A 27,500-nucleotide genomic window follows, 5' to 3' on the forward strand; every position below is an offset into this window, starting at 1 on the left:
TTAACATTTTCAGGCCGTTGCTGTTTCTCAGTGGGATTTTAGGTTCATCCTGCATTCATATTTTGCCAGTTTCTTGACTTGACTCTTTTTCATTTTAACTTTTGCCCAAATAGTTGCACTTTTAAACATGCACATCAGAAATTTTACAAACTGGATAGCCAGTCAGATTTCAGAAGTTTGGCTGCGACTTCGCTGGTCAAAGGTCACCAAGGTTGAACTCAATTTCTTCAAGTACTTTGCGTGGAAACAGGTCTCATGTGTCACCACATGTAAAAACAGAAACGGAAAGTGCTGCATTGAAAGCTCGTGTTGTGTATGTGCCATCCACTCTCTTGAGTGTCCTTGTATGTTTGCCACCATCAAAGGCTCCCACCACATGAGTGGACAAAATATCAAAGAGAATATTCACAGTTTCCATGCTGTGAGTTGAATATGCGTGAGGGAATGAAACTGAACACAGCAACATTTGACTATTAACATCAAGGTTATACCTTTCTACGCACTGTATATCTGAGTGCTTGTGGGACTGATGAACAAAAGTGTCTTCTTGCTGATTTCTCGAGGAAAAGAGGAATCCATAATGCAAAAGATGCAGTTTGATGTACGACCTCAGGAGAGGCGTTCTCCCACATTTTTCAGATGGCGGTTGTCAAAGTATGGGCTTTTATAGTTGTTACTGAGAAGCTTGAACACCCTCTCTGACAGTGGAAATGATGAAAAAGGAAAAACTGAGACAATGTTTCTAGTGTGGTTGACAGGGTTGTAACACACACTTAACAAAGGCATAAGGAAATAAGTATAACCAACTCCAGCAAACATTCGCATACACGTGAATACTGTAGATGCGCAAAGGCACACACAATCCTGTGTCCGGAGCTCTGTAGCGTTATCAGACAGGACACATGGCGAGTGTACGACTGTTTGCAGAGGCTTGAGGTGAAAAGAGCCCCGATCCAACATTGTCATAGCTCCTGTAACGCTGCAGGTGTTATAAAAGCGACTGGAATATGGATGAGTGGGAGACTGCCGTGATTGAAATGTGCAAAAGCGAGTCGGCGCCTTTGTACTACCCTCCAAGGTGTGGGAGAGGAGGACGAGAGAGAGAAAGTAGGGCAGAGAGGAGTGAAGTAGACAACAAGGTGGAGCCGCTTGCTGAGACTTTGCTGGCCTGAGCCTGAACACAAGTTGCCCTCAAGCACTGGTTCTCAATCAGATTATTTTAACCCTGATTCGCGGTGCTGCACAGCAAAGCCTTATCCTCCGCTCTGTGTGTGTCCGTGTGTGTGTGTCTAAAGCGAAATGTGCTCAGATTTTCTTGTCGGTTAACAAGTAAAGCATGACAGGGTTGCATGGGTTCGTAACACACACAAACACTGACACAGTTTTGCTCGTATCTCTTTCAGGAAACCTCCTCCTACTCAGATCGAGGCCTCTGAGAAATGAGCTGCCAATGTAAGTCCTTTGCCTGACCTCAGCACTCAACCGGTAATGTTGCTTTTAATTTAATTGAACTGACTCAAAGTTGTAATTGAGTACACAAACACTCACACATGCAGAGCCGTAGCCTTGGACCCCCAACCTTTAACTGCCTTCTCCTCGCTAACCATCGGGGACAGGATTCACCACTGGCTTCATTTATTAGGAGCTAATTGCTATTCCCCGCAAACACACTGATGGGACATCAAAGGATGACTCACTACAGGACAAGCGAGTGAAATTCAAATTTCAAACACAACCCTTCCTTCAGTATTATGCTACAGAGTCGCCACTTCTGGCTTTAGTTGGCATCCCGAGCACAAGGAAGGCTTAAGGCGCTATCAATAATGGATGAGGATGCGAGACTTTCCAGAGAGTTTTCCAGAAGCGTCAGCGCTCGCATTTAAAACCCAGTAGTACTGGCTCTCTCTACACCTGGAAGCTGATGTAGTAGCTTTCAAGCAGTTCCTGAGGCAGTGTAGTCGGTCAGTGCTGCTCACAGCAAAGATAAGAAGCTGCAGCTTTCAGAGAATCGCTGCGGATAAGAAAGTTAGATGTGAGGAACAGGTGTACAGACTTCCTATAATGCATTCACTGAAAAGTAGATTTATCTTTCTAGTAAACTCTAGCCCAGATAACAAATATACGGCAAAAATATCCCATTTGTTATCAATCAGATTGCAGTGCAATGAGCTGTAAACACAGCTAGCACACATGGAGCAGCACTGAGAGGCAAAATCCCATCACAGGACCTTATTTCAGAAAAAAATATGTACAGTAGTAAATGGCGAGAGACAAATATTTTTTTGATCCTGTTTGAATTGTGCCATGAATTACATGTCAGTTTGTCATAAAACTGCTGAAGTACAAGCTGTCGAGGTGACAGCCATGTTTATGTTGGTGACGTATAGTGAGTGAGACAACGCAGATGTAGATTACTGATCAGTTTCATACAAAATGAAATGGTATTTCACCGTCTTCACAACAAACTGCAACGTGCTGGACTTGCAAAATTGTCTTTTAAATTGACAAACATCACATGTGTAATTCATTCAAGACAGTATTTGTCTGTCGCCGTTAACCACCATACATATTTTTCCGAGACATGTTCCCATGTGGGAAACTGGAAGGGGAGGGACTTCACCTATATTAGCGACATCTGGAATCATGTAAGCTATAGTCGCTGACTTTGTCTGTCTGCTGTTGAGAGTGTTCAGTTGGTTTATCAGAGCTGTTTTGCAGAGGTTGGAAATAAAGTGATTAACAGTGGTGAGAATAAAGCAAAAAACAGTAAACCTTTGGGCTGAGAAAAACAAAATGATGATCGGAAAGTTGCTAATAACGTTATTCTGAGTAAAATGTACAATATTTTTCTCCAAAATGTAGTAAAGTGGAACACTCACTTAAAGTAGAAGTACCAGAAAAATGGTCTTAGCTATAGTACTTGAGTAAATTTACTTGGTTACATTCCATCACTGGAAACAGGTTGCAATATTCTCCCACCAATGGCGGATTTTGTCACTTATTTCAAGAAAATAAGACTTATAGGACATCATTACAGACAGATACCCTGTTCTGGTGTAACTGGACTTTCCAATAGTGTAATTTTAATGAGGAAAACGGGGAAGCTTGTTGTTTTATCTTGCAGATTGAAGATTGTGTCTGCAGGGTTGTGTAATGTTTGATCTGGAAGAAGCAAATGGCCTCTATGTTCGGGTCTTTGAATTTCTAGAAAGTATCAGCACATGCACGTGTGGATGTAGCTTGGGAGGGCTTATATAATGTTTCTTCTCCATCCCACCACCGATTCATTTTAAGTATTATACCCACAACCACTTCTCACACACAACCACATGTTCAATGTCAAGCCACTGTCCTTCGTTCCTTCGCACACAACAGTCTTTGTAGTTTCCTCTCAAATATTTACATCCACACCTCCTATATCGCATGTGCACACATGCACTGTGAGACAGACATTTGCATACAAATATAGATCCTGACATTCACACACACGGGCACATGTACACCTCGGCAGACCCACACTTGTGCACACATTTCTGCGGGAACAGTGGTCCTGCCAGATGTGTTGCTGCGGTTAGGAGATAACAGGAAGCTCCAATCGCAGGACTCCTCTCAATCCTTCCCATAAGGCCCCTGATGGGAGCCTCCCTGGGGTGAAGGATGAGAGTGTGAAGCTGACATCACACACACAATAGGCCATGCTCGAGGTGTTAGAATTGGATCTGGAGGTTGCATTTGACACCGGCTTTTGTACAGTAAGTTGCGCCGTGGCTTGATAACAAATTAGCCATACAACCTTCTTTGTGGCGGATTAATTAGTGCTTTCCTTTTCAGGTCAAAGTAAGACAGGCAGCATTCGCCGAAGGGATAATCAGATCAATGATAGCTTCGCAGAGGAAAGACAGAAAAGGATACGGCCACAATATTGAAACGCTGTGATCAAAGCCGAGCTTGCTCTGTGAATGAGAATGCAGGGAGAGGAGCAGGGCTGCAAAGGACAGATGTGATTGATGCATTACTCTCTCCCAGCTGTCTGCACACAAAGGCAAGGAGACTGTCGCAATTTCCCTGAATCTGAGTGAAGAACTTCTTTTGTCTCTTCACTCTTACTCTCCTTTCTCGTCTCCTGTTATGCACTGCATGCATTGTAAGGTACTCATCCTGTGCTATTATAAAGCCTCTCAAGTGTGCAGACAAGCTGACTTGGAAACACGTTTTCAGTCAGACCAGGACAGCATAAAAGTGCTCTTTTGTCCAACACATTGAACATGAACTTGGTTTCACAGATTTAAGACGCAATGTGAACCAGCCTGTTTTTCTACCTTTTGTAATCCATGATGCCTGAAAAACAAAGATGAATCGCAGGTTATCCCCCAGAGATGAGATGTGCCGTTACCTCTGAAATCTGTGTATTTTTAGATGAGTCACAGCAGAGAAAACATTTGTTAAATGGATATGTTCTAATACGCCGAGGCGAACTCACTCGCGAGCGCACAGCCCACTCGCACCGCGAACAGAACATGTAAGAAATTAATTAATGTCACTCTGTGTTACTATGTCAAGGTCAACATCCTCTCTGACTCAGAAATCCTATCAGCAAAGATCCACATTACCTGCTTCGGCGCAGTTTAACATGGTAATGAGTCTCAGTGGTGATGTTCAAACCGCAGTGGGAAAGGAGCCTCATGGGGGCCAGTTGATTAAGCAGTCTTACTGTTTAATGTTGTAAAACAGCCTCTAATTTATAAATCACACCTTGGAACAGCACAACAGGACAAAAGAGCTTGTCATTTCCTTTTTTACAGCTGTTTAAGTTGAACGTTGAATTTTTGGTTATAAATCCAAAAACTGTTGAGTTGGGTAAAATCTCAGTTGTGGGGCATTAAACCTTCCCAGATAGAAGTAACAGGACTCATGTTTTTACATCATGGCAGAACGTACTGCACTTCTTCTTTTTCTTTGGAAAATGAGGCAGAATATGTTAATTTTGCTTAAATGACACCTTCCCCTCGAGCTGGCATGGACACGTTTGTGCATAACCTGATGACTCATGTTATCCCAGCATGATTCAACAGTGTCTCACAAAGCTTCCTGTAATGTCACAGAATGCTTGGCTTTCTCGCTCTTCAAGTGCCCCCATAAATGTTCAATGGGGTTGAGGTTAGGTGACGGTGGAGGAAAGTCCATGACAGTCAGGACCCCTTGGTCTTATTTGGTCTTTAAGTAGTTCTTGCAAAGCTTTGAGGTGTGACTGGAGGCAGGTGTTTGCGCTTGTGGAGTCCATGTCAAATGAAGACCAAAACATGGAAACTGAGGAGAAGATTTTTAATAGGTTTGAGTTTTGTTACATGAAGCTGAATTAATCAAAATGTTCTATGGTTTCAGGGAAGGCTTTATCAATAATGCTGCAGGATCACAGATTATGGATGAGTGCATATTAACTCGGAGTGATTTTTAGCCATGCTAGCAGCGTAGATCACAAGATGGCTCAGTCAAGCTGTTTGGTCCAGACTGAAATATCTCAACAGCTATTGGATGTATTGCTAATTACATGTTGTACAGACATTCTTCTTCTCCTGTCCAATTCTGTGGTTTGTTACCAAATATCTGCAAAGCTGAACAAAAACGTTTCTTACAATCTCAGCTGTCCTTTTTTTCCATGTGACTTTGGACAACAGCTATATAGTCTGAGGGCTGTATATCCTAAATGTCAGCGTTCATATATATATATATATATACTATCTCTGCCTGTCCTGCTGGCTTTATGACTGTTGTCATGGCAACGGCTCATCCCATGCGGTTGATAGGTTGACAGGCGGCCATTAGGGTATTATTGTGACCTCACGTGGGGATTGTGAGGCATGAATGCAGAGTTGACCCACTTGGTGTCCAGAGGGGACCCCTGTCCTCTCCTACCCATCACAGCTCCACAGGAAGTGACTCTTCACCTTTTCCTTTTCACAGCAGGAAATCTCATTGCGCCGCTGCTTCCACTGTGGAGGTCACGGCTGTGTGGATGTATTAGACTGAAGCATGGCTATTGTGTGTCAGGCCAAGGGCATTTAGAAGTGAGGTTTAAGGCTTATCCTGGTGGGATTTATAGCCGTGCTGTGGCTGTTCATAACAGGCTGTGGGGCTGCTCGTAGCTCACAGACACATGCAAATGCAGCAACTCACAGAGACAGCACAGGACGTCACTGAGCCGAAGCTTTGGAATAAGATTTGAAAGCTTTCATTAACGCTTTCAGGTCTTATAAAAGTTGATTCGTGATAAAAACATCAAACCTTTTCTTATCCCTTCATTTGACGATGTCCCACATACTGGAGGTCGTCCTCAGTTCTATTTAGGCAAAAAGATGAAAGACTGGCTGAACACTGACCTGAACTTCAAACATAACTCACTGATGTATATACTTGCCATAACATATAATTAGAGATAGACGGCTCTGATTTAATGTGATAGCTTGATATCAAAGAGCAGCTGAGGTTTCTAGTTAGCGTTTTAGCCTTTGAAATGGATCTTTATCCTGCGTGTGGGAGGTGGTGTGTGTGTGTCTGTGTGAGAGCGTGAGTTTGAATGGCATCTTTGCATTCAAGTGTCTTAATATATGTGCATTCATAAAAAAATTATGCTAGTGTCTGAGTGTGTGCATGCACATGTGCATGTCTCCATGTCTGCTTGCATTAGTCCTTCTGATTTGCCCTGAATCTAGAGATCGAGGCCGCAGCTGTAGCCCACAACCCTCTCCTCCCACTGTGCTTTCCTGCGCACTCGACCCAGCGAGAGACACCCATCCCTGTGCTATTCCCAAATATAAAAATACACTCTCAAACTAGAATGGCACTCAGTAGAGCGCATACCTCCGCCAAGTCCCAATAGTCCCCATTAATTTAATCAAGCCTAATCCAACATCAAACTCAATAGCCCTGGATCACTCTAAATTTAAACCACCCATAACTGCTAACCATTATTCAAGCTTACCAGATGTAGGACCTGCAGCAAATTGTACTAACTCATAGATACCAGCCACCTAAATACGCCTGAAGATCCATGCATTATTCCCTGAGAAATTAGCAAAAATGTGGATAAACGCCCTTTCTCAGAGTGTAAAAGAAAGTGAGAAAAAACTCCTGAATCTGTCCATTAATGCGAATCAACACCAAAAGTTACAGCCTTTTTAGTACAAAACTCTATTTGTTACTATCGCTCCTTCTACCGAGCAAGGAAATACTGTGAATTCCATGCTCAGTAACTGGGTTCATATCCACTTGATTTGACTATCTGAGACTCTTGAAGCCTCATATTAGCTTCTACTGACCTTTAAAATATATTTGTGCTGGATTGTGTCCCATATTTCTTACACTGGAGTCACACTTTTTATGTAGAGATTGTTAAAATGAACAATAACTCATTCTGTGGGTATATGGGCATGTGAGTTTTGAAAAAATGCAACTCAGTTAGCAATAAACAGCCATGATTAGTTGATGAAGAGGGCTGTTTAAGGTATTGTCTGGCTTGTGACTCTGCTCAGTGGTGCACAGGCGTCTTCACACCTACAGGTCTAATGTCCCTGTGGATCCACAAAGGGATGTTGACAAGGTCAAAGTGTGGGAGTATATGATTTATGTTGGAACATGGCCATGATAACTGCTGCCATACAGATAAGAGGGGAAGGTCAAAATGATGAGCTACATTTCATATCATCATATGGATTTAGGGTCACAACATGTGGGATTTTAATTTTATTTATTTATTCCGATTCAACACTTCAGTTCCGAAGTGACACAACGATTGGGCTGCATGATCCTTCAGCACTCACAACCATATACAACTTGTTGAATTGTTTCTGAAATACTGAATGTAGCAACATTTTCTCACTCCCAACTCGTCAAATTGGTCAGTGGCCTTAAAAGCACAATATGTTGCTTCTGCCACTCGGGGTCTCTAGCAAAACAAAAAAAGACATTTGCTGAGTGTTGTGTCTGGAGCACCCGGCGGACCCGAGTCACATCGGATTGTGCCGTTTACCGACGGGAGGAGAGCTGAGAAATTACCTATTAACTTTGAGGATTAGAGAAGAAAAGTGGATTTGTCTTCACTCCTGTTTATCAACCTGACTCCAGCAGTGATACACGGAATATCGCTCGGACCAAACTCAAGAAAATACATAATAAAGATTAGTCATTTTTAGACATTTTAGTGCCGTTACATTTTTACACTGTTGGTACCACTGTAGCATCAGTTTCGCATGTGAGGGATTCCTCACATTTATGACTTTAGTTTGTTAGCATGAGGCACAAACGTGGTCAGGTTTAGGTAAAGATCATACTTTAAGACGTTCAATCACATCACTTACATCTTGTGTAATTTATGCAAGTCAACTTACTTACGCAACATAACTTAAAGCACATCAATGTTGACACTTGGTCATACATGTGATGCAAACCCTAGTCTCCTGGGGAGATGTCCTGCATATGGCGAACCCAAACCCCCCGAACACAGACTTTTTTGCCCTTCATACTACAACAGTAGAGTGGTAACTAAGCGTCAAACTTAGAAGCTTATGTTTAACTGACCTAGATGCTGTGGGACGCGCTGGATATTAGTATATAAATGTTATTTATGTGTACATTTTGTGGAAAAAATACAATGTGTGAGATTTGAAATGGAGCTAGCTTTTCAGCATGACAGGAGTAGTGTACTTACAGATCTTTTCATTGACCTCTTGTCTCCCCTCCAGGCAAAGTTAGAGGTCAGGAACAGTGTCAGAACAGCAACTATAAAACAGTGCATATTCAGTTTCAGCCATGCTTGTTAATACACAGCAACAAAGTAACCACTGTGAACATTTTATGATAATCAGGGCTACAAATTCATGAATAATCAGTGCTAGGAAGAGCTGCCTTTTTAAATGTAAAACACTCAAAACACTCTCCAGATGGCACGTTCAGCTCTAAAATTTATTCACTCCTTTTTTTATCATATACGAGGCTTTCCTCATCTTGAAAAACAAAAAATGCTAACAACATCACTCCACAGCTTTTTAACGCACCGACATATAGAAGTAGTTTTGAGGACATGGAAAGTTCCATCGGCCATCAGAGGCAGTGAAGTGGTGCCGCTGTCGTTCACTGACTTCCTTTCTGGCTCACAGTCTTCAGAGATGGGCTAAAATGAGTGGGTCATCTATCACAACAGAGGGGAGAGTGGTAAATTTATAGCTGTGAAAATAGGCCAGAGCACAGCACTGATGGAACAGATAGAGTGTAATTAGGACAAGGTTAGCCTGCCTCACACAAACACGCGTGAACGCACACACATTACACACTATTTATTATTAATTACGTGACACACATACATACGAGTGTTTGGGCCTTCGCTCACAAACACTCGGCACTCGGAGGCATTCAGTGACTGACAAATTATTCAATTAAGTCTCACTCGAATGAGGCCTCGTAACTTAAAAACAAGAGGCTAAGAAAATTCTAATTTTCCAAGCGGTCGCAGGCAATTATTATCTTGCACACACATATGCCTCACATATTCACACTCATTTACACCCTCACACCTTACCCGGGATAAACACATGCATCAAACACTCTCCAAACTGACACACATCTCCTCCTCCAGCATCCGATCTCTCCTGCTGAAAACTGTATTTATGCATAAGACAGAACTCAGAACTCTCCTGACACCACCATCTCTCGTTCATCCTCCTCCGTGCTGTTCCTCCCCACTTGCTGATTTTTCATCTTCCTCTGCTCTTCTTTATATTTTGTCTCCCCGGTGCTCAGTTTACAGCACATTTACTCATTTTCACACCTTCTTCATTCCCGTTAGATTGCTTTCATTTTCGCTGCCGTCAAAACCCACACCTTTCTCCCCACAGCTTTTCCCTAACTTCCTTCTGTCCCTTCCTGCTCTCTGTAAGCACTCGCCTCCCTTGTTTCGTGTAACACACACCGCCTTTAGACACATCACACTCACACACACAGAGCTGTCCCCTGTCTTCCAGGGCAGTGCTGTAAGCCTATGGAGCAGATGGGCTCGCTGACTGAATGCCTGAGCTGTTCTCTGACAAACCGCCTCTCTGTACAGTGTTGCTCAGATGAGGGGATGATGTCCTTTGCTCAGTCTCTCATCTTAATCTGGCCGCCCACTGACTCGCCAATCTAGAAACTGGCAACCGCTCGAAAAACCTGGCAACTCTAGACAGACAACTAAGAGATGTTTTGATACAGAATCTAGCTGTATGAATATCAGTTTGGATATTTCCAAGATGGCAAAGCTTCGGTTTGTGAATGAAAATATTTGGGAATAAAAATTCTCACTTTGTCTCGGAGTGAGGAGTCCATTTGTGTGGAACTATTTTTATGCCAGAAAATATGTAAAATGAGTAAATATTGTTGAAGATAGAATGGGTGAAATGTTCATTTAGTGGGTTTTCATCATCACATATTTACAGACACTTGTTTTACAGATGGTTAATAGATAGGTGCACTCGTTCAAGATTGACAGAATGATGAAGTACCAGATTATTAGACATGAAGGTCCTTGATAGGGTTGTGGGTTTTTGAAGATCACAAATGTATCCCAGTAATTTAGGTTTCTGTATTTTGTGCTGATATTGAACATCTTTGATTCAATTCAACCATTTTAATCCCAAAGCATCTATCCTTTTGTGCCAGTGGTACAGTACATTTACTCAAAGTCATGCTTAAACTACATTTGTCCCTATAAACCTCATCATTACTATATATATATTATTTTTTCAGTAACCGGGCACGCGGTCACCCCATTTCCATTATAGACTAAATGGCTGAATAAACTCAAACTCAAAGCTTTTAGGTTTTTGTTTTCGGTTGCCACTTCAAGTACTTAAAACTGGCACTTCTCCATTTTATGCAACTTCTGCCTCTACCGTACTTCTACTCCACTTTCCAGAGGGAAATTTTCAAATTTTTCTACACTAGATTAATTACAGCCGTAGTAATTCATGATTTTCCAAATAACTTTACATTTTAAAATAAATCATATGATAAGCTTAGAGAATACGTTGTATGGTAAAAGATAAAACCAGTATTGGACAAGGGCCCTTGTTACAGTTCAGATGAGTTGTTGGAAGTTCCATCATATATAACAATCGATCAGTAACTTCCAGATTAGATAGTTCAAACTTCTTTTCATCTTTCCTATCCCATTATCATCTTAGGGCCCCTCAGACTTATCTTCAGGGGGCCTGACTTCTAAGTTTGGAACCAATGGACTGAAAATCTACTAGTAGTTAAAACTACCTCCACCCTAACCAGCTACAGTAATGTGATGCTTGATATTTATATGCTGAAATATACTGTCACACCCTCATCCCAGCATCATCAGAATATAAATGAAGTCCTTCAAAGACGATGTCGTTTCAGGTATGACTGTCCTTGACTGACCTTCTGCTACTTATCATATTTACATTTTTTTTTTACATCCACTGTGGCCCTTTATATCACTTCTTTACTGATGCACTATTGTGTAAATTCTGACCTGAACAAGTGATAACATGCACACATGCCGCATGGAAACATCAGAGAGTGATGGTACTTGGCAGACTCACTGCCCAGCTTGTATTGAGTGTGATCGCCCTCCTCTGGTTAGCAGTGTGAACTGCCTGTGGATCTGAGGTAGTTGCAACTGAGAGAATGAGTAAGGTCATGAATTGGACTCGACGCCAAATGCCCCTTTTCCCACTGGAAGAGCAGATGGCAGCTCCCCAGTGCACAAGGCAGGGAGATGCTACCACCAGACGCTCCGAGCAGGGTGTAAAGACACACACAAACACAGACACGTTAACCTTCTTGTCTTGTGTGCACTGTACACACAGACTGAGACGCACACACACACTTGTCTGTCCGGCAACGAGCTGATGAATGCAGAAGCTTGACCTGAATCTCTTATTTTTCTTGTCTGTGGGTTAGAATTTCTCTTCAGCTTTGTCAGTGATACTGTAGCAGGCCCTGCTTAATGAAAACCATCTTACCTGCAGCATCTTTCAAGTATTTTGGGTCATCCAGGTGAGCTCAAGCTGCCTTGTCATCCCACTGTAGTATAATTATCTTGAATAATTGCAAATTAACAAAAAAAAGCCAAGGTTCTGTATATGTACTAGTGTTCAAAACTTTTGACTGGCAGTGTACAGTTTACAATCCTGCCTCCATTATTAATGCAAGTATCACTGTCATTTGTAGGCGCAGTGGCTGACACATTGAGGAGGGTATGCTAAGCTTAGCTGAGTGGCGTGTCACGACGGGATATGAGGCAGTTAGCTAATGTGGTGTAAAAGGATTTAGAGGATTTGACCCTATCAGCGGAGATGACACTCAGAGAGGCTCTGTTAATGACACTAAATGAGTCTGCGCCTGCAGCATGCTAATAATTGTGGCATGAAAGCCAGGCTTATAATTTATATGGAGATTTTTTTTGCAAATGGCTAATTGCTAGAAGTGTGTTGAGGTAATGTGTGTGTGTGCACGTGTTACAGTATGTAAAAGCAAGGTAACACAAAACAACTTAGTGCCTTTCTCTGAAACCAATTCACATTGTGTTGCTGGAAATGAACTGTCATCTTTTTTAAATGAGCTAATATCCAACATCCTGTCGCTTATTGTCTGTCTACTGCAACAAGCAATTATCTAATTTCCTCCAGGTTTGTAGCCATCTGGAGGTTTGAACTGAGATTTAAAGTAAACAACTTTCCCGAGAACATTTTAGATTTGTAGATCGTCACGGAGGTTATGTTTTCACCTCTGCCCCGTTGTTAGTTTGTTGGTTGGTCGGTTTGTCGGCATAATTACACAAAAACTAAAGATCTGGATAAAGCGACGGATTCAGGATTTTTTTCTTGCTTTCTTCAACATTGAAAGGTGTTTTTTGACATTTTCAGTAATTTCTCAGGGAATAATGCATGACTCTTGATGAAAATCTGCCATATTCAGGTGGCTGGTATCTATGAGTGAGTACAAAAGGAGACTATTGGTCCTTGGCTGAGATATGCGCTCTACTGAGTGCCATTCTAGTTTAAAAATAAGACATGGCAAAGATATGATGTGTTTGGGGACTGTGGACTCGTTTCCAATTTGGTTTTAAACTTCTAGAAATGAAAGCCATTGACTGCAAAGTTGGCAGGAAACAGGAACCTTATATTGAGAAGTATAAGTGAGGAAAATTAATTTGCAATACATCCCCTCCCCTCAGTAGCAGTCTAATGTTAGTATTTCATCTTTATGGTATTTTTGCAATAAGAGGACCTGGTAAGAAACAAAGTGAAGATGTCATGTCCACAGTACACCACAAAGCCCACAGTACAAGCCGGCATTTGTGTGAAGCAGCTGTAAATGTATGAATTGGAGGTGGCATTGGCCTTTCTACCTCTGGATTCATCAAAAATGAATGTACTGTGCTGAAGATGTGATTGACTTTTTACCACTTTATTAGTTTTCTTCTAGTTTTGTTGGCTGAAACTGCAGGGACTTTAATGACAAGACATATTCTTCATTTTAGTCCAGTCTAATGCACATACACTACCTGCTATCATACACGGCAACGACTATTTATCAATCTTCAAGAGAAACTTGAGAAGAGTGTGGTTTCACTTTATTATATATCCACCGAAATATGCAAGGGATCATCTGAATATTAGATGGTTGAGCTTTGGGGCAGCAGCCAAGAGAAATGAAAGATGACAGATGGATTCAGGAAACATTTGTGATGGCCTAAAATAGCAACAAAGGGCCCAAATCTCTTTGAGGTTTGGTCCACATGCTGTAGTGAAGTCAATTCTGGGGCTTCAGATAACCTGGGGACCCAAAGCAGAACATAATCTATTCAACTGCAGTCACTTCACTACACCAACAGAGATAAGGAAGCGGCATGGGGACTGTTGAGTTTTGAATAGACTATCAATAATGATATCTACTTAAAGGACAGAGCGCCTTTATTCCAGCAGGACTGATAAAGATTTGACAGATTTACTTTATTTATTCAACATATAAAAAATGGACTGTAGTCTTTGGGCTCAAATGTAAGCATCTTATTTTCCTGAGAAAGAGAGCACACCTGCTCCCCGGCACTCTTTTTTACAGAAAAATGTGATTTTCTCTTTCTTTTTTCCACGCTAAATAAGGAGGCACTGCATATTATACCAGTCAATAATACTAATTTGCACTGCCTTGACATGATATCCCTCATCCCTTACCATCTATCATTTTCTTGACAAGAGGTACCACCCTTGCCGCCTGGCCAGGCAGGGCATTGGCACAGCTTGACTAGGAGGACAAGGAGGTGTAGCCGCCAGCTCATGCAACCCACCACCCACTGGTCAATTCCTCTTCACCGGTTTCACTATGACAGTCTGCCCGCCATCTTTGGCTCGCCATGCAAAGATAGGACAGGAGCTCAGCGATCAGTGCCAGGGATACCCACTGGAGGTGGGAAGAGGAAAGCGAGGAAATGGTGGAGGAAGAGAGAGAAGGAGAAACAGATGGAGAAAGAGTGCTGCAAGCTGGAAGAAAGAGCTCTCTCAGAGATTTGACTGTTCAGTATCACAGCTAACCTGAAGGACATGCAGAGAGACATTTTTATATTCACAAATGTTTTTGATTCAATATCCAATTCCCCAAAACACAAAGTCTATTTTGTCGATTTGTGCACTTGAATGAAAGTGTTTATGCTCTGTGAAATAATGTTCTTCTACTCTTCTTTTACAAGTGTGATATTTGTTTACTGGCTGCTGGCATGTACGCCCCACATAGCTGTGGAGGTGTCTGTAGTTACGGATGACTGCTTGCAATTGTTGTTTTTCCCATAATGTATGCCCTGGCCCACTGGCTGCAGCACATCATTGTTCCACACGTTGTTTTTCCATTCATTTCCAGCATTTGAACACAGATGTTCACTGTGGGAAGCAGTGGAAAGTTGGCTTATTCACTGCACAGTATTTCCCTCGCAGCCCTACAGCTAGCCTGTTTATATTCTGGTTTGGCACAAGAGTGGGCGCGTGTGTGGCCGCGCTGATAGAGTTTGAATTTGTGTGTCTCATTCTAAACCTCTCTCCTCTTTCTCACGTTGTGTCCTTTTTGCTCTGTTTTATAGGAATCACCTTCGGGGTTGTCAGTCATCTCTGCTCGGCCTGGGGGTCTTATAGAGGGTTGGACCTCCTCGCCACCATGAAAGGGTTGGGGACCAACCGTAACAGACACCTGTCTGACTCCTGTGAACCTCCCTCAGGCCATCCCGACGCCCTCTACACTCAGAGGACCAGCACCCTGCCACGCAGCCCTTACCTACTGAGCCCCACGATGGACCACTATGGCACCATGGACCCCCACCTGTACCAATCAGCCAACCCTGGCTCCCTTCCTCCCGAGTGCATGCTGCCCCTCAACAACCAGCTGTCCAACAGTAGCACCTTCCCCAGGATTCACTACAACTCCTACGACCAGTCTGACTTCTCTCCACCTGGGGACAGCATCGGGGGGATAAGTACAGGCACCATGGGCACATCCATGTCCCTGGGCATGGGGACAGGGATGAGCATGGGCATGGCGGGTCTGAGTGGACGAACACCTATGATTACAAGTGGCTCAGCAACTATATCACATCATATGACCAAGAACCAGGCACCACCCAGTCTACTGGATTTTGACAAGCAGCTACCTGGAGGCCGTGACGGGTTCAGCACATTGCAGTTCCATCGAACGTCTGCCGTTGCTGCCGACAAGCAGCGCACAGACAGTCCTGGTCGCATCCGTTACATGCTGCACTCGGTGCAGAAGCTCTTTGCAAAGTCCCAGTCACTGGAGAGCCACAACATGAAAGGAAACATCAATGGACGCTCCACTGGCAGCGGTGGAGGCTCATCTGGCACTGAAGACAGTGGGAAGCAGAATCGTAGATCCAAAAGTAAAGATCGGAGTACAAAATCAGAGGCGACTGCAAAGCGACGACCACGCTCCAACATGTCAGGGTACTGGAGCTCAGACGATCTGGACAGCAGCGATTTGAGCAGCTACCACAACACCATGGCCATGATGACTCTGGGGCGTCCAACCGGCCATGACAGCCAGGGCAGCCAGAGCAGATACATCCACAGCGGCTACAACACTATCAGCTCCTCCAAAAGCAGCAACGACATGAAGTATCCAGCACTTCCTATGCCTGGGGGTGGAGGAGGTGGTGGAGTAGGTGGAACAGGAGGACTGCTATTAAATGATAATGACTATATGAAAGGAGGGTCCTGGTCCACACTGACCATGGGCCAGCCGAGACAGGTGATCCAGAAGGGCTCAGCTACTCTGGACAGGTCCATGCTCAAGTCCAAATCCTGCCAACAGGAACTAACCTGCAACTACCTACAGGTTGGACGGAGGGTGAGTAGCATCAAGAGAACTAAGTTATGTTTAAAGAGTATTTATTTTTTACAGGCTCATTAACACCTATTTCCATGCATAGGCTCAAAGTATCCTACTGTCAAGAGCACTAACACAGTGATAAAGGGATGACATATAAACTAATTTTATCTACTTAATGCTGCCTGTAGGGTGATTGGAGCAGCACATTAGGCCGCAGTGGGGGTGCCAATGAAATCCCATGTCGGCGGATGCGCAGTGGAAGCTACGTGAAGGCCATGGGAGACATGGAAGACAGCGACGACTCGGAGGGAAGCCCCAAACCATCGCCAAAAACGGCCGCTCGTCGCCAGAGCTACCTCAGGGCTACGCAGCAGTCTCTGAGCGACCAGCTACCCCCACGCAAGTAAGATTATTATGCAGTGCACATTCACATTTAACAGCAAGGGAGACGGCCTCATGTTAAAGGTTCAATCTGTGATTCAAATGTAAACTGAAGCTGGGATATGAGTTGAGCCAACCTATTCTGGGTGTACAGGAAGGAAACTATCACGCCCAGCCTCAATCTCCAGTATGCAGGAAAATACAAATGCATACAACATGCACACACAAATACACACAGGCCCCGCTGCGCTTACTCACACATAGAATTTAGTGGTGTCAGACTCCCTGTTGTCATCCACATGCCTGCCTTACTACTATACCTCATCTGTGATTTACCTTCCGGTAGTTGAACCCACAAAACATATACAGATAACATTTGGGAAGTAATACAATATGACACTGACTTTTGTTTCCACTCAAACACTAAATCACCATAAAACAGCTTCATCTCTTTAACTGACTGGCACTGCGCCTCACTTATCTTTGAATTACACACTTCCTTGAAGGCAGTAACAGTATGTAATGCAGTTGCAGTGGGACGTAGCTGAGTTCACTGTGCCTTTTAGGAAAATGAAAATGAAAATACATTCATATTCATATTCATTTGAATCCAAGGCAATGTTATACAAATTTAAGCAAGACATAACTGTCGTGTTTTGTAATGTCGACTCAGATTTCTGAGCTCGAAGTGATTCAGACATTTGCAGAGGAACAATCCCAAAGCCCTAAAGTGAGAGAAAGTTTTTCGGCAGCAGTTACATCTGCTGTCTAAGATAAAATAGATTCTGTGTTGCTTGAAATGACTGTCGGAAGGGATCTGCTTGAGAAATTTATGAAATTTTAATGATTCAATTTATTTTTATTTTTTGCCATAGATATTCCCGCTTGGCATGCTCTACTGTACAACCCCGACTTCCAAAACGTTGTGACTTACTTTGAAACAGAATGCAAACATTTCCACGCAAAGTGTGTTTACCGAGAACAGATTTACAAAGCGTTACAAAGTGATGAACCTCTCTTCATCCTTGCTTGTGAACGACAGAGCCTTTCGATCTTGCCACTTTCAGACCCAATCATGACACTATCGCCTGTTTAAGTGTGGAATGTTCAACGACATCGTTGTCTTTGTATTATTTTTCATTGACTATAATTCAAAAAGGATTTGCAATTTATTAAAATGTATTGCATTCTATTCTTGTCCCAACTATTTGGGAATCAGGGTTGTATTTCGGATATGTTTCTAGATTTTTGTCAATGCATTTAGATACAGAAATAAAGAAATTTAACCAAGCTTTAAATTTTCTTCAGCATGCATGCACAGTATATGATATATATACATATATTTATGTGACATATAACAATAGACCTTCTACAGCGCATTTCTTGTTTTTTGTCATCCTTAAGTTTAGAGGTTGCACTGCTGTACTTTATGCGGACACTCTGACAGTGGGCTTATTTCTGATCAGAGTGAGAGAGCGAGTGTTGATGTTAGAAAATACTCCTTTCAGCTGAAACAAGAGGGCGTCATCCTGGAAGACACAGCCACGGGCCAACCTGACATACACATATGATTTCAAATCCCTAGTCTCTGTTTAGAAATATAAGGATTCTTCCCTAACGTGTGCTTGAGTGACTAACCCTACTGCCCCTGCCAATCCCTGACCATCCAACCCCACTCTCTTTCGGTCTGCTCCACCCCTCTTGGCGTGAGCAGCAGAACCCTGGATTTCACCTTGTTGCAGGGGGAGCTGGATGCCCTGTGGTCTCCACTCCACAGTGTGTCCTCTCTGCACCAGCTGGGCAGGTCAATGAGCAGGTCAGTGATAGGTCTGTAAGCCACGTCTCAGGGGTGTGGTGCGATGTCTGATTGGATCATTAACAATCGATGACTTTGCACCGCCTCCCTCAGATGAAGTCAGTGGCATCTCCAAATGCCAAATTCACGCCCTGCTGCCAACAACTGCCAACCTCCCTTAAGCTTGTAAATACCATCTGCCCAGTGCTTTTAGGTGAAAAGTAGCTGAGTTTGACACTATTCCAATGAGGGGACATCTGTGTCCCAAGACCATGGCATGGCAGCTTACTACACATGTAACTATCACTGTGTGCCAACAAAGAATATGTAAAAACACAACTTCAGAGCTGCTGTTCGATTAAAGCTGAACCTGTTCTTGATGGTACGCAGAGCTGTGTACATGCGCCTGACATCACTGGCTTTGCATGCTCAGATGCTAAAATTAGATGAAATTGGAATAGAATAGAGATGAGGTTTCATGACTCATAAAATCAAAGTGGAAATGAAAGGGATAACTTGAATAATCCGCCTTTTGTCTCTCTTTCAATTCCTGGTTTTTGCTGATCGTTCATGTTCTCCCACGTTCCATGTTTCCCTTCTGCCTCCCTGTCATCGTATATTAACATCAACTCTTATTCCATCTTTTCCTTGAATATGTGCTCACGCACTCCTGACATTGCCTCTCATTTTCCTACTTATATTTCACACATCTCCTTAATCTTGTTTTGCCTCTCAACTTTCTTCCCAGCTGTCTTCCATCTCTTCGAGAGCTCTCCAACAATCGCAGCCTGGACAACCTAGACTGCATTGGGGGCACAGGCTCGTCTTTGCCACCCTGGGATGACGATGACTTCAGCCAGGCCTGCAGCACTTTGGGCAGACGTAGCTGCTTGGCACAGGTCAGTGCTTTCCTGGACAGGACAGGCAGGGATTGTGTTAAACGTGCAGTTTGGTGAGCTTTCACAGGCCAAATAATGAATTCCTGTTCCTCTCTGACTGTTTGTATCTCTTTTTCTCTCATTAGCTCAGCAGATATTTTTCTAATGAGCTAAGAATACATTTGTACTCGGAATTTACATCACTTAGCTCCTAGCAAACTTTCTACTTTCCAATCACCAGTGAGTATCAAAGGGCCCTTTGTCTGCCTTGAGCTACTAGCACTCATTTCCGTAGTATAATTTGAATATTCACAGACACAGCTTGAATGACTGACAAAATGAGCTTCCAGTGAACAAAGAATCCCTATTTTTCAAATGTAACTCATATTCATGTTATCAACCTCAAAGCCAAATGAATGACACTGGTAGTTTTAAGTCTTATTCATCTACTTATGTAAGAGCTATTAGCCTCCCGCTGACAAGGTCACTATGATGATGAACAACTGTACGAAGTGGCTCTGATCTTTTTCAATGAACTAGTGAAATGAGGCAGTGCGGGCTATTAGTACAGGATTTGCACCCAATCACTGACAAGCCACCACATTACAACACATGTGTCCAGTATGTGAATATATTGCTCTGATTTGCATTAGTGAGACCAAAGCAGTGAATCAAAAAAATAAAGTTATTTTATGATTATTTCACAGCGGTTACCTTCTAAAGCACTGTGTGTGTGTGTGTGTGTGTGTGTGTGTGTGTGTGTGTGTCTGTGTCTGTGTGTGTAGCACCGCCCTTAGTCAAACACCCACACACAGACAAGACACCTCACTGGCCAAAGGTTGATGCCCAGAAACATAATAAAAGACGATAATACAAGCAGAGGGCAGGGTCTCTGCAGATACAGACGTCCCCACACACTTCTTGTTCGTGATGATTGAGAGGGATTCATTCACACTGTTTTTTAAGGAAATCCTGCACAGTATACCTTTAACATGACTCCAAAATGTGTGTAGGTAAACCACCCAATACTGTGCTTCATTTTCTTTTTTTGTTACCTCTACTTACTGAATGACCAAAATAACTTTGCCACAGACACATTGTTTTTTTCTTCTGCTCAGGCTGTTTCTGTCAGTCAACAGAAAATGAAACCCATCATCTGCAGGGCTAGTTCTTATTCTTCAAAAGAAGTCACAGAAACACTTTTTATGAGCCTGCAGTTGCTGCATAAAACATACTAAAAACTTTATCAAAGTGATGTCTTATGCCTTGGCATTGCTTTTGTTCTCTGTACGTTGACAGTTCTTTTATAGCAGGACATGCAGGAACTGTCAAAGAATGAAAATGCATTTTACGGATGAAATCACAGCCCATCAAGAAACCCATCATGAATTGAAGCGGGAGGAGCTGCACTGGTTTCGCTGGGGTTGAAAAGCACTGTGATCTGCTCGACTTAGGACTAATTTTCACTCAGTTAACATTTGACCCTTTTGGTGCCATTTTATCGCATCCCATCAAATGTGTCTTACAGCTGAGTAGTTAATGGTCACCTCCATCGCTGGGAGCAGCTACTGTGATCAAAATGAACCCACTCATACAGTACACTTCTCTTTGCTTCACTACTCCTACGTCTTTACCCATCTTGTCCTTTCCGTCCTCCAGCTACGGGACCTGGAAATGAGTCATCATTATGAGGACCGCAGCTCCGACTCCACGTTCAGAGATTCCCGTTCCCACTCTCAGGACAACTCAGAGCCTCCAGACCTACCCATGCCAACATGCTTCCGATCACGCAGCCACAGCTACCTGAGAGCAATCCAGGCTGGCTGTTCCCAAGATGACGACACAGCATCCCTGGACTCAGGCTGCTCACCACCTCTGACTGACTCCACTGTTCGCACCTACAGCACCAGCACTGGTGAGTCACTGGCTGAAAGACGGATGGTTAACTTGCTGCAAATACATTTATTTGACCTTGTAAACCATATAAAGTGGGAAGAGTTCTAATTATTGACGCAAACATCTGAATGATTTATTTCAAACATAGGCAATATATACAGCACATATATATTTTGTTATCTATTAAGTTGTGACCCCTTTTCCAGAGTCACGCACACACATGGGCCAAATTCTTGCTTTGATTTGGTTTTTTTCCATAACATTGCTTTGAATGCTTTTCATAACCTCGGTCCAGGGTGGGACACAATTCCACCTACATGCACACATCAGCAGTTTTAGCTCAAATGCAGCCTCTTTTGCCCATGCTAGACGACCTTCCTGCACAGTGGCAGACATGGAAAGAACAGTTTGGCTCTTACCTGAAAGCTTCTGGCTTGGACAAAGCCCCAAAGGAGAAACAGCTTGCAATTTTTCTTCAGCGTTTGGGGACAGACAGACCTCGCATCCTACCCACACACACAGGTAACAAATTCAAACCCTTAAAAAGATGTTTACAGTTTACATTTACCAATTCCAGGACAACTAAAGAAAATAAAAATACTAAACCCGACTCTTGGCAGTGCAAACAGCTGCAGTTTGGCATCAAAGCTCTTCCCTGACAGCAGCTGCTCCAGATGAAGCTTCACTGTGAAACTTTGGTCATCATTTAAATTATTACAGGACACGGCAACACATTGCATTTTGTTTGGTAATGATGGTGCTGTGTTTGCTCTAGCAGAGCGATTGTAGATGTATGTGATGATGACACAATAGGTAAATAAGCTTTCAGACAATTTAGTTCTCACTGAGTTATGCGCATCTGCTTGGGGTTTTTTTTATTATTATCAGCATCCACATTGTGGCGCTCTTCACCACAGGCCATGTAGAGTCCATGCTGCCTTCATGAGAGTAGAATTTTTCATTATTTAGTCTGATAATGCTGAATTTCTCCAGGATAGTTTGAATCTATCCGTGTCTTCTAATCAATCGATGTTATTTGCTGTTTTTAGCTGTTTTGTTGTTTTTTTCATGAAATGAAGACACATACACTTGATAGTAAAAAAAAAAAATTAGCTTTTCCCCTTTTATAGTCAGCATCTGATTTTATTTCTCAGAATTTCGATGATCTCACTGTGTGCTGTGCAGCTTTAATAGTGCATTTTGGTGGTTCAGGGGGCTGAAGTGTGTTAGGTGACCTGGAGGGAGAAGAGCCTCATGACTGTGCTGAAGGAGAGCACAAGTGGAGCAGAGAGGTTGTTTTTTTGTTTTTTTGGCACCACACAATAGAACTGTGTCCCCAGAACTCTACTCTACAACAGTTTCCATGTCGTTATTCAATCGTCTCTGAAAATTTGCGCCAAAATCACATTTAGCTGCAAAAATGAAAATGTGGAGTTAGAATGTCCGAGCTGCTCCTGAAGGCACCAGCAGACGCGCCACCACGCCTCCCTCGGGCTCACAGACACAAACAAAAGGCAAACGGACCCCACAGCCTGACACACTGGGACTGTGGAGTCCAGTTACAACTACCTCTACACACTTGAGCATTTATTGAAGACACCACTGTGTCTGTGTATTTGTCTGCGCCTGATAGCAGGGTAAGTTTATGTCATGAAAGTCGTGTTGTTGTAGTTTTTAACTTTTATTGTACCCAGTGTGTTTTCTGTTACTAACGTCAGTAGCCTAGCTTGTTTGGTGACGAAACTACCGTTAACGTCTGCTAACGTTATTTAGCTTAAATATCTCGTCTAGTCTTCCCACGGATACTTTGGTCACCTGTAACAAACCTTAAGGCCGCGGTTTTACTTCACTGTATGGGTGTGTTGTTGACAATGAATGTCAACTTCAGCAGGTGCCATTTGACCATCACCTTCAACGCTAACAAAAGTATTGTTGGGTGCTCAAGTGTTCCTCTCTGTCTCTGATAACAGCATTAATAGCACTTAACTAACTTTCAGCACAAAGATCACATTAAATGCTTCTTGGCTGCCCTGCTGGAGATAAATTTGGAGACATATCTCATTTGTCTTTGTTCGATTTAAGAGGTATCTAGAAAAAAAAGAGTCAGATGCAAACACATGTAGACCTTTAAGCAGAACAAAAAAAGAGTGTGTAGAAAATTAGGAAAATCAAATAATTTGCGGCAGCTCTACCGTTAGTTTGATATCTCCAAGCTCTGTGCTCACCAGAGCCCAACCCATACTTGATTATTTTAATTTTTTTGGGCCGATGCTGATACCTATATTAGGAAGTAAAAAATTGTGATATCAATTCATCGGCTGATATACACACATTTTTGGCAGTGATCCCTTAAATGTGTCAGACACACAGCTAAAGATATGTAACAGAGGCAAGACACAGTTTAACAATACACTTTATTGTCTAAACATCAGTGCACTGAAACAGTAACCTTTCACCTGGAATTTGATCATTATAAATGATCCCAAGCTTTGTTTTTCTGCATTGTAATCTCTCATTAGAGAGTTTTCTTATTGCCACATATTTGACAAGATATATGCAGATACAGATATATCTGTGATATATCATCCAGCTGATTTATCAATGGGGCTCTGGTGCTAGCTGTTGTTATTTCTGTCTCCACAACGGCTTCCTTCATTGAGATGTTCTATAGTCTGTTATGCTTTCAGTGATGCTGTTTGATACTTTATTTACTGTATTAATTATTGAGTATTCCCTACCATGTCTACAAAGTGCTCTGTTGCTCATATCAGAAAAGCATGTTCCCACTCTGTGTGCACGCTCATGGCTGGGGTGCTCCATCACAGATGTCTCCAGCTGTATAAAGACAAGTTAAATTTAGCTGTCTGGATGGGTCTTTAGCTGCCTACAGTAAGAAGTGTTCACATATCTTCATAAAGGCTGCCTCTTTTTGGTTGCTGAAATGGAAAATTGGCCTTCACGGGGGATTATTTGAGGGCTGCCCCACTTTTGTCCCGCATGGTGTCCTGTGTATTGCAACATAGATTAAATCCCATTTTGAGGTCACATTTAATACAAAAAGGCTGTGCTGTGTTGTAGCTGAAGCTTTTAACGTGATAATTCATTGGAATAATGGCATTTGTGACAAGGGAGTGGCGATCATTTCGGGCAAGGTTGTCAATGTCGTATGGCTGTTAATTGATTAAACAATACAGACGGGTCAACTGGCAGGCAGCAGGCAACTTGGCAAGCGATACTAGACTGTTAAATAGAGCATCACAATCCACCTTTTGTCTCTCATTGTTTGTGCTTCTTGTCCAGCTCCAACTGACCACTAAACTGTACTACCTCAACCAAGCGGATTCAAATGTATATTGTTGCTGGGGCCAAAACTGTCCCTCTGAGTGTTTAATCTGCCACGCAGTTATTGAGATTGTGTGATAGAGTTGCAACGATTAGTCGATTGAAAGAAAATTAATTGCCAACTCTTTTGAACATCGATTAACTGTTTAAGTCATTTTTATGCAAAAATGTCAAGTTTTTGCTGGTTCCAGCTTCCTAAATGTAAGGATTTGCTGCCTTTTTTCATTTCTGAGAGCAAAGGAAGAGCATTTGGATTTTGGACTGTTAGTTGGACAACATAAGATATTTGAATTATGTGATGAGCATTTTTCACAATTTTGTCACATTTTATTGACTAAACAATTAATCCATTAATCGTGAAAAGATATTTTTTTAAAATATGTCCCCAATTGTGGGGACCTGATCCTAAGATACACCAATAACTTCTTTACCCTCAGTTTTTTTTTTCCTCCATAGTGGATTTAATAAGCGAGATGGGAGACAGATTGGATCAGGGTCAGTCAGTGATGCATTGTGTAATGTGCCCCAATGAGGGGGGGATGAATGCATTGAAATTAAAAGATAAGCATTTGAGACCCCAGTCTGTTCACTGAATTGTGGCTAATGTGATGACATGCCAAGGACCTTATTTTACTTTCATGTAATCCGAATTATTACATTCTGACTTTGGGGGGGAAATGTTATACCATCTGTGTGTCTCAGTTGGCCACTTTGCAACATTCCTGTCAGTATAACTGTTGCATGACATAGAAAGTCTGTATTAAGTAGGATTTGGGGGTCTAAAAAGATGTGGCACTACCAACCAACAGTGATGTCATTGTGGGAACTGTGGTTGGATAATTATTTCTTGGTCTTCCAAGGCAAACAGTAAAATGCTATTAACAGGGAGGAGACCACTGTGTGGGTTCTAGCTAATTAAAGTTGACCAAAGTTTCCAATTTCCATGTTTTTTCTTTCAGTTTGTGAGTATTTAGCCAACCTTGACATGGTGAAATGATGAGTGCAAAGCAGTCATGGGGCTGTTGGAAACTGCTTTCAGCTGCTCTAGCTTCTTGCAGCTAATTGTTTCCCAGCCTCGAAAATCACATCTTGAACCAGGGCTCGCAGCGGACAACAGAACCACTGTCCAGATGGCATGAAAACAGCAGTGCTCAGCGCCCACTCCAGATTCCGCTCAAACATTTTGGCACAAAGCGTCTGGTTGTTAAATTCCCTTTTGTAGAGCAACCAATAAGTTCTTCTAAGCAGCTCCTGTACACAAATTCAGCTTATTTAAGAGCCAGCAGTGTTTGGCTTCATGTCCATTTTCTAAAGCTCTTTTCGGTGGTAATGATGAGTGTTTGATTTAGGAAAGGCTTTGTCAGCATTGGTCCTATTGTCAAGGATGTCTTTTATGCTTGCACAGCTGTGTATGTTTGTGTGGCTGAGTTTTGCACAATAAGCATATACAGGAAACGGTCTTTATTAGAGCATGTGCATCTTACTGTCCAGTTTCTGACGTGACATGCATTTAAAAATAGTGTTGTTAATATACTATATTTACGACACTATATCTATCACTAGTTGCTTACCAATTTCGCTGCTGAGATCAGGGATGTGCTAAAAGCAATAACTACAGCCGCAGTACAGTATGAACAGACATGAACAGACCAAACATGTTTGAAACCTGTCTGCTCACTTGTGTGGTTTTCCATTGTTTAGCTACATCCAGTAGAATCATTGCATCACCATATCTCAGCAATGAGAATATATGATAATAATATCTCAGTAGATCTGGTTTTATTTACATCAACACATGACATGCTAACTTTTTTGATTAGCGTCCCTTTTACATTTGATGATTTGAGATCAATATTGAATGTGAGATTTTAAAATTTAAGAAGACTGGGTTTCTACAGCCATGCTGGCAGCCTTGTGAGACTGTACTGCAGCTAAATGCTAATTTCAGTGTGCTGACATTCTCTCAATGACTCAAATCAAATCTGAAAGACAGGAGGAGCACTCTCTTGACTATTTTAGGTGCAGACACGAGGACCATTAAAGCTTCAAAACCTTAAAAAACAGAATGACAAAGCTGACATGCTGATGCTCAGAAGGTTTGATGTTTACCACGTTCCCCATCTTAGCTTTGCATCTAATGCCCTTATTTCCTAATTAGCAGCTAATACAAAGTTCAACTGAGGCTGATATTATTTTTTCATCTAGGTGTGTTTAATCATACATTAAAGTATGATTGCAATTCAACCTGATGATGGAGAAATATGGAAAGTGAGGGGATCACTAAAATTGTTTTGAAAAAATCCTTTAGGGAGGAATGTCTGTACCACATTAAATGGCAATTTACTAGTTATAGAAATGTCTGTCTTTACCAAAGTGGCGGACCGACCTACCACCACTGTAAGAAATCTGTGTTGTAGAGCTGTAATTATGACTTCTTCCAAATTGACTTAAAAATACATCATCTTTGCCATTTCCGTACGACTATTTCTTGTTTGTTATAGTGGTAAGCTAAAATGGGCTGATAATATTGACCCGGCACATTTATTATGTCCAGCTCAACTACTTTATCTCCGGCCTAATCTCAGAGGCAGCTGTCAGTTATGATTTTAGGGCTTGTTTTTGGTGAGTAAAGCAGATTCAGTGGTATTAAGACTTAAGGGTGAATTCTGTTCAGAATGACGAAAGCATGATGTGACACTTGGAGAGAACTGCAGGGCAGGTGTCCAAACACAAACACGCACGCACACACATCTATGCCCTCTCACACCCAGTAAGTGACAGCTATCCTGCAGACTGGGATGCAGAAGTGTAGACCG

The 27,500-nt window shown here is 42.3% G+C and overlaps 1 protein-coding gene across 7 annotated transcripts in view; it reads left to right on the forward strand.

The window, feature by feature from the left end:
* dlgap4b (discs, large homolog-associated protein 4b) overlaps window positions 1-27,500 on the forward strand; it is a 108,626-nt gene that overhangs the window by 68,092 nt on the left and 13,034 nt on the right. For 3 of the 7 annotated variants that reach the window (XM_084348149.1, XM_084348154.1, XM_084348151.1), the window contains 7 exons: window positions 1,404-1,452; window positions 15,134-16,410; window positions 16,581-16,795; window positions 18,488-18,589; window positions 19,317-19,467; window positions 21,106-21,361; window positions 21,712-21,864. In XM_084348149.1, the coding sequence (XP_084204275.1) occupies window positions 15,208-16,410; window positions 16,581-16,795; window positions 18,488-18,589; window positions 19,317-19,467; window positions 21,106-21,361; window positions 21,712-21,864 (2,080 nt within the window). In that variant the 5' untranslated portion in view covers window positions 1,404-1,452; window positions 15,134-15,207. The remainder of the gene's footprint in view (window positions 1-1,403; window positions 1,453-15,133; window positions 16,411-16,580; window positions 16,796-18,487; window positions 18,590-19,316; window positions 19,468-21,105; window positions 21,362-21,711; window positions 21,865-27,500) is intronic. The other 4 variants (XM_084348153.1, XM_084348152.1, XM_084348150.1 and 1 more) reach the window with 4 other exon arrangements.

Source organism: Pagrus pagrus (genome assembly GCF_965226575.1).
Source record: "Pagrus pagrus genome assembly, chromosome: 3".
NCBI classification, from domain to species: domain Eukaryota; kingdom Metazoa; phylum Chordata; class Actinopteri; order Spariformes; family Sparidae; genus Pagrus; species Pagrus pagrus.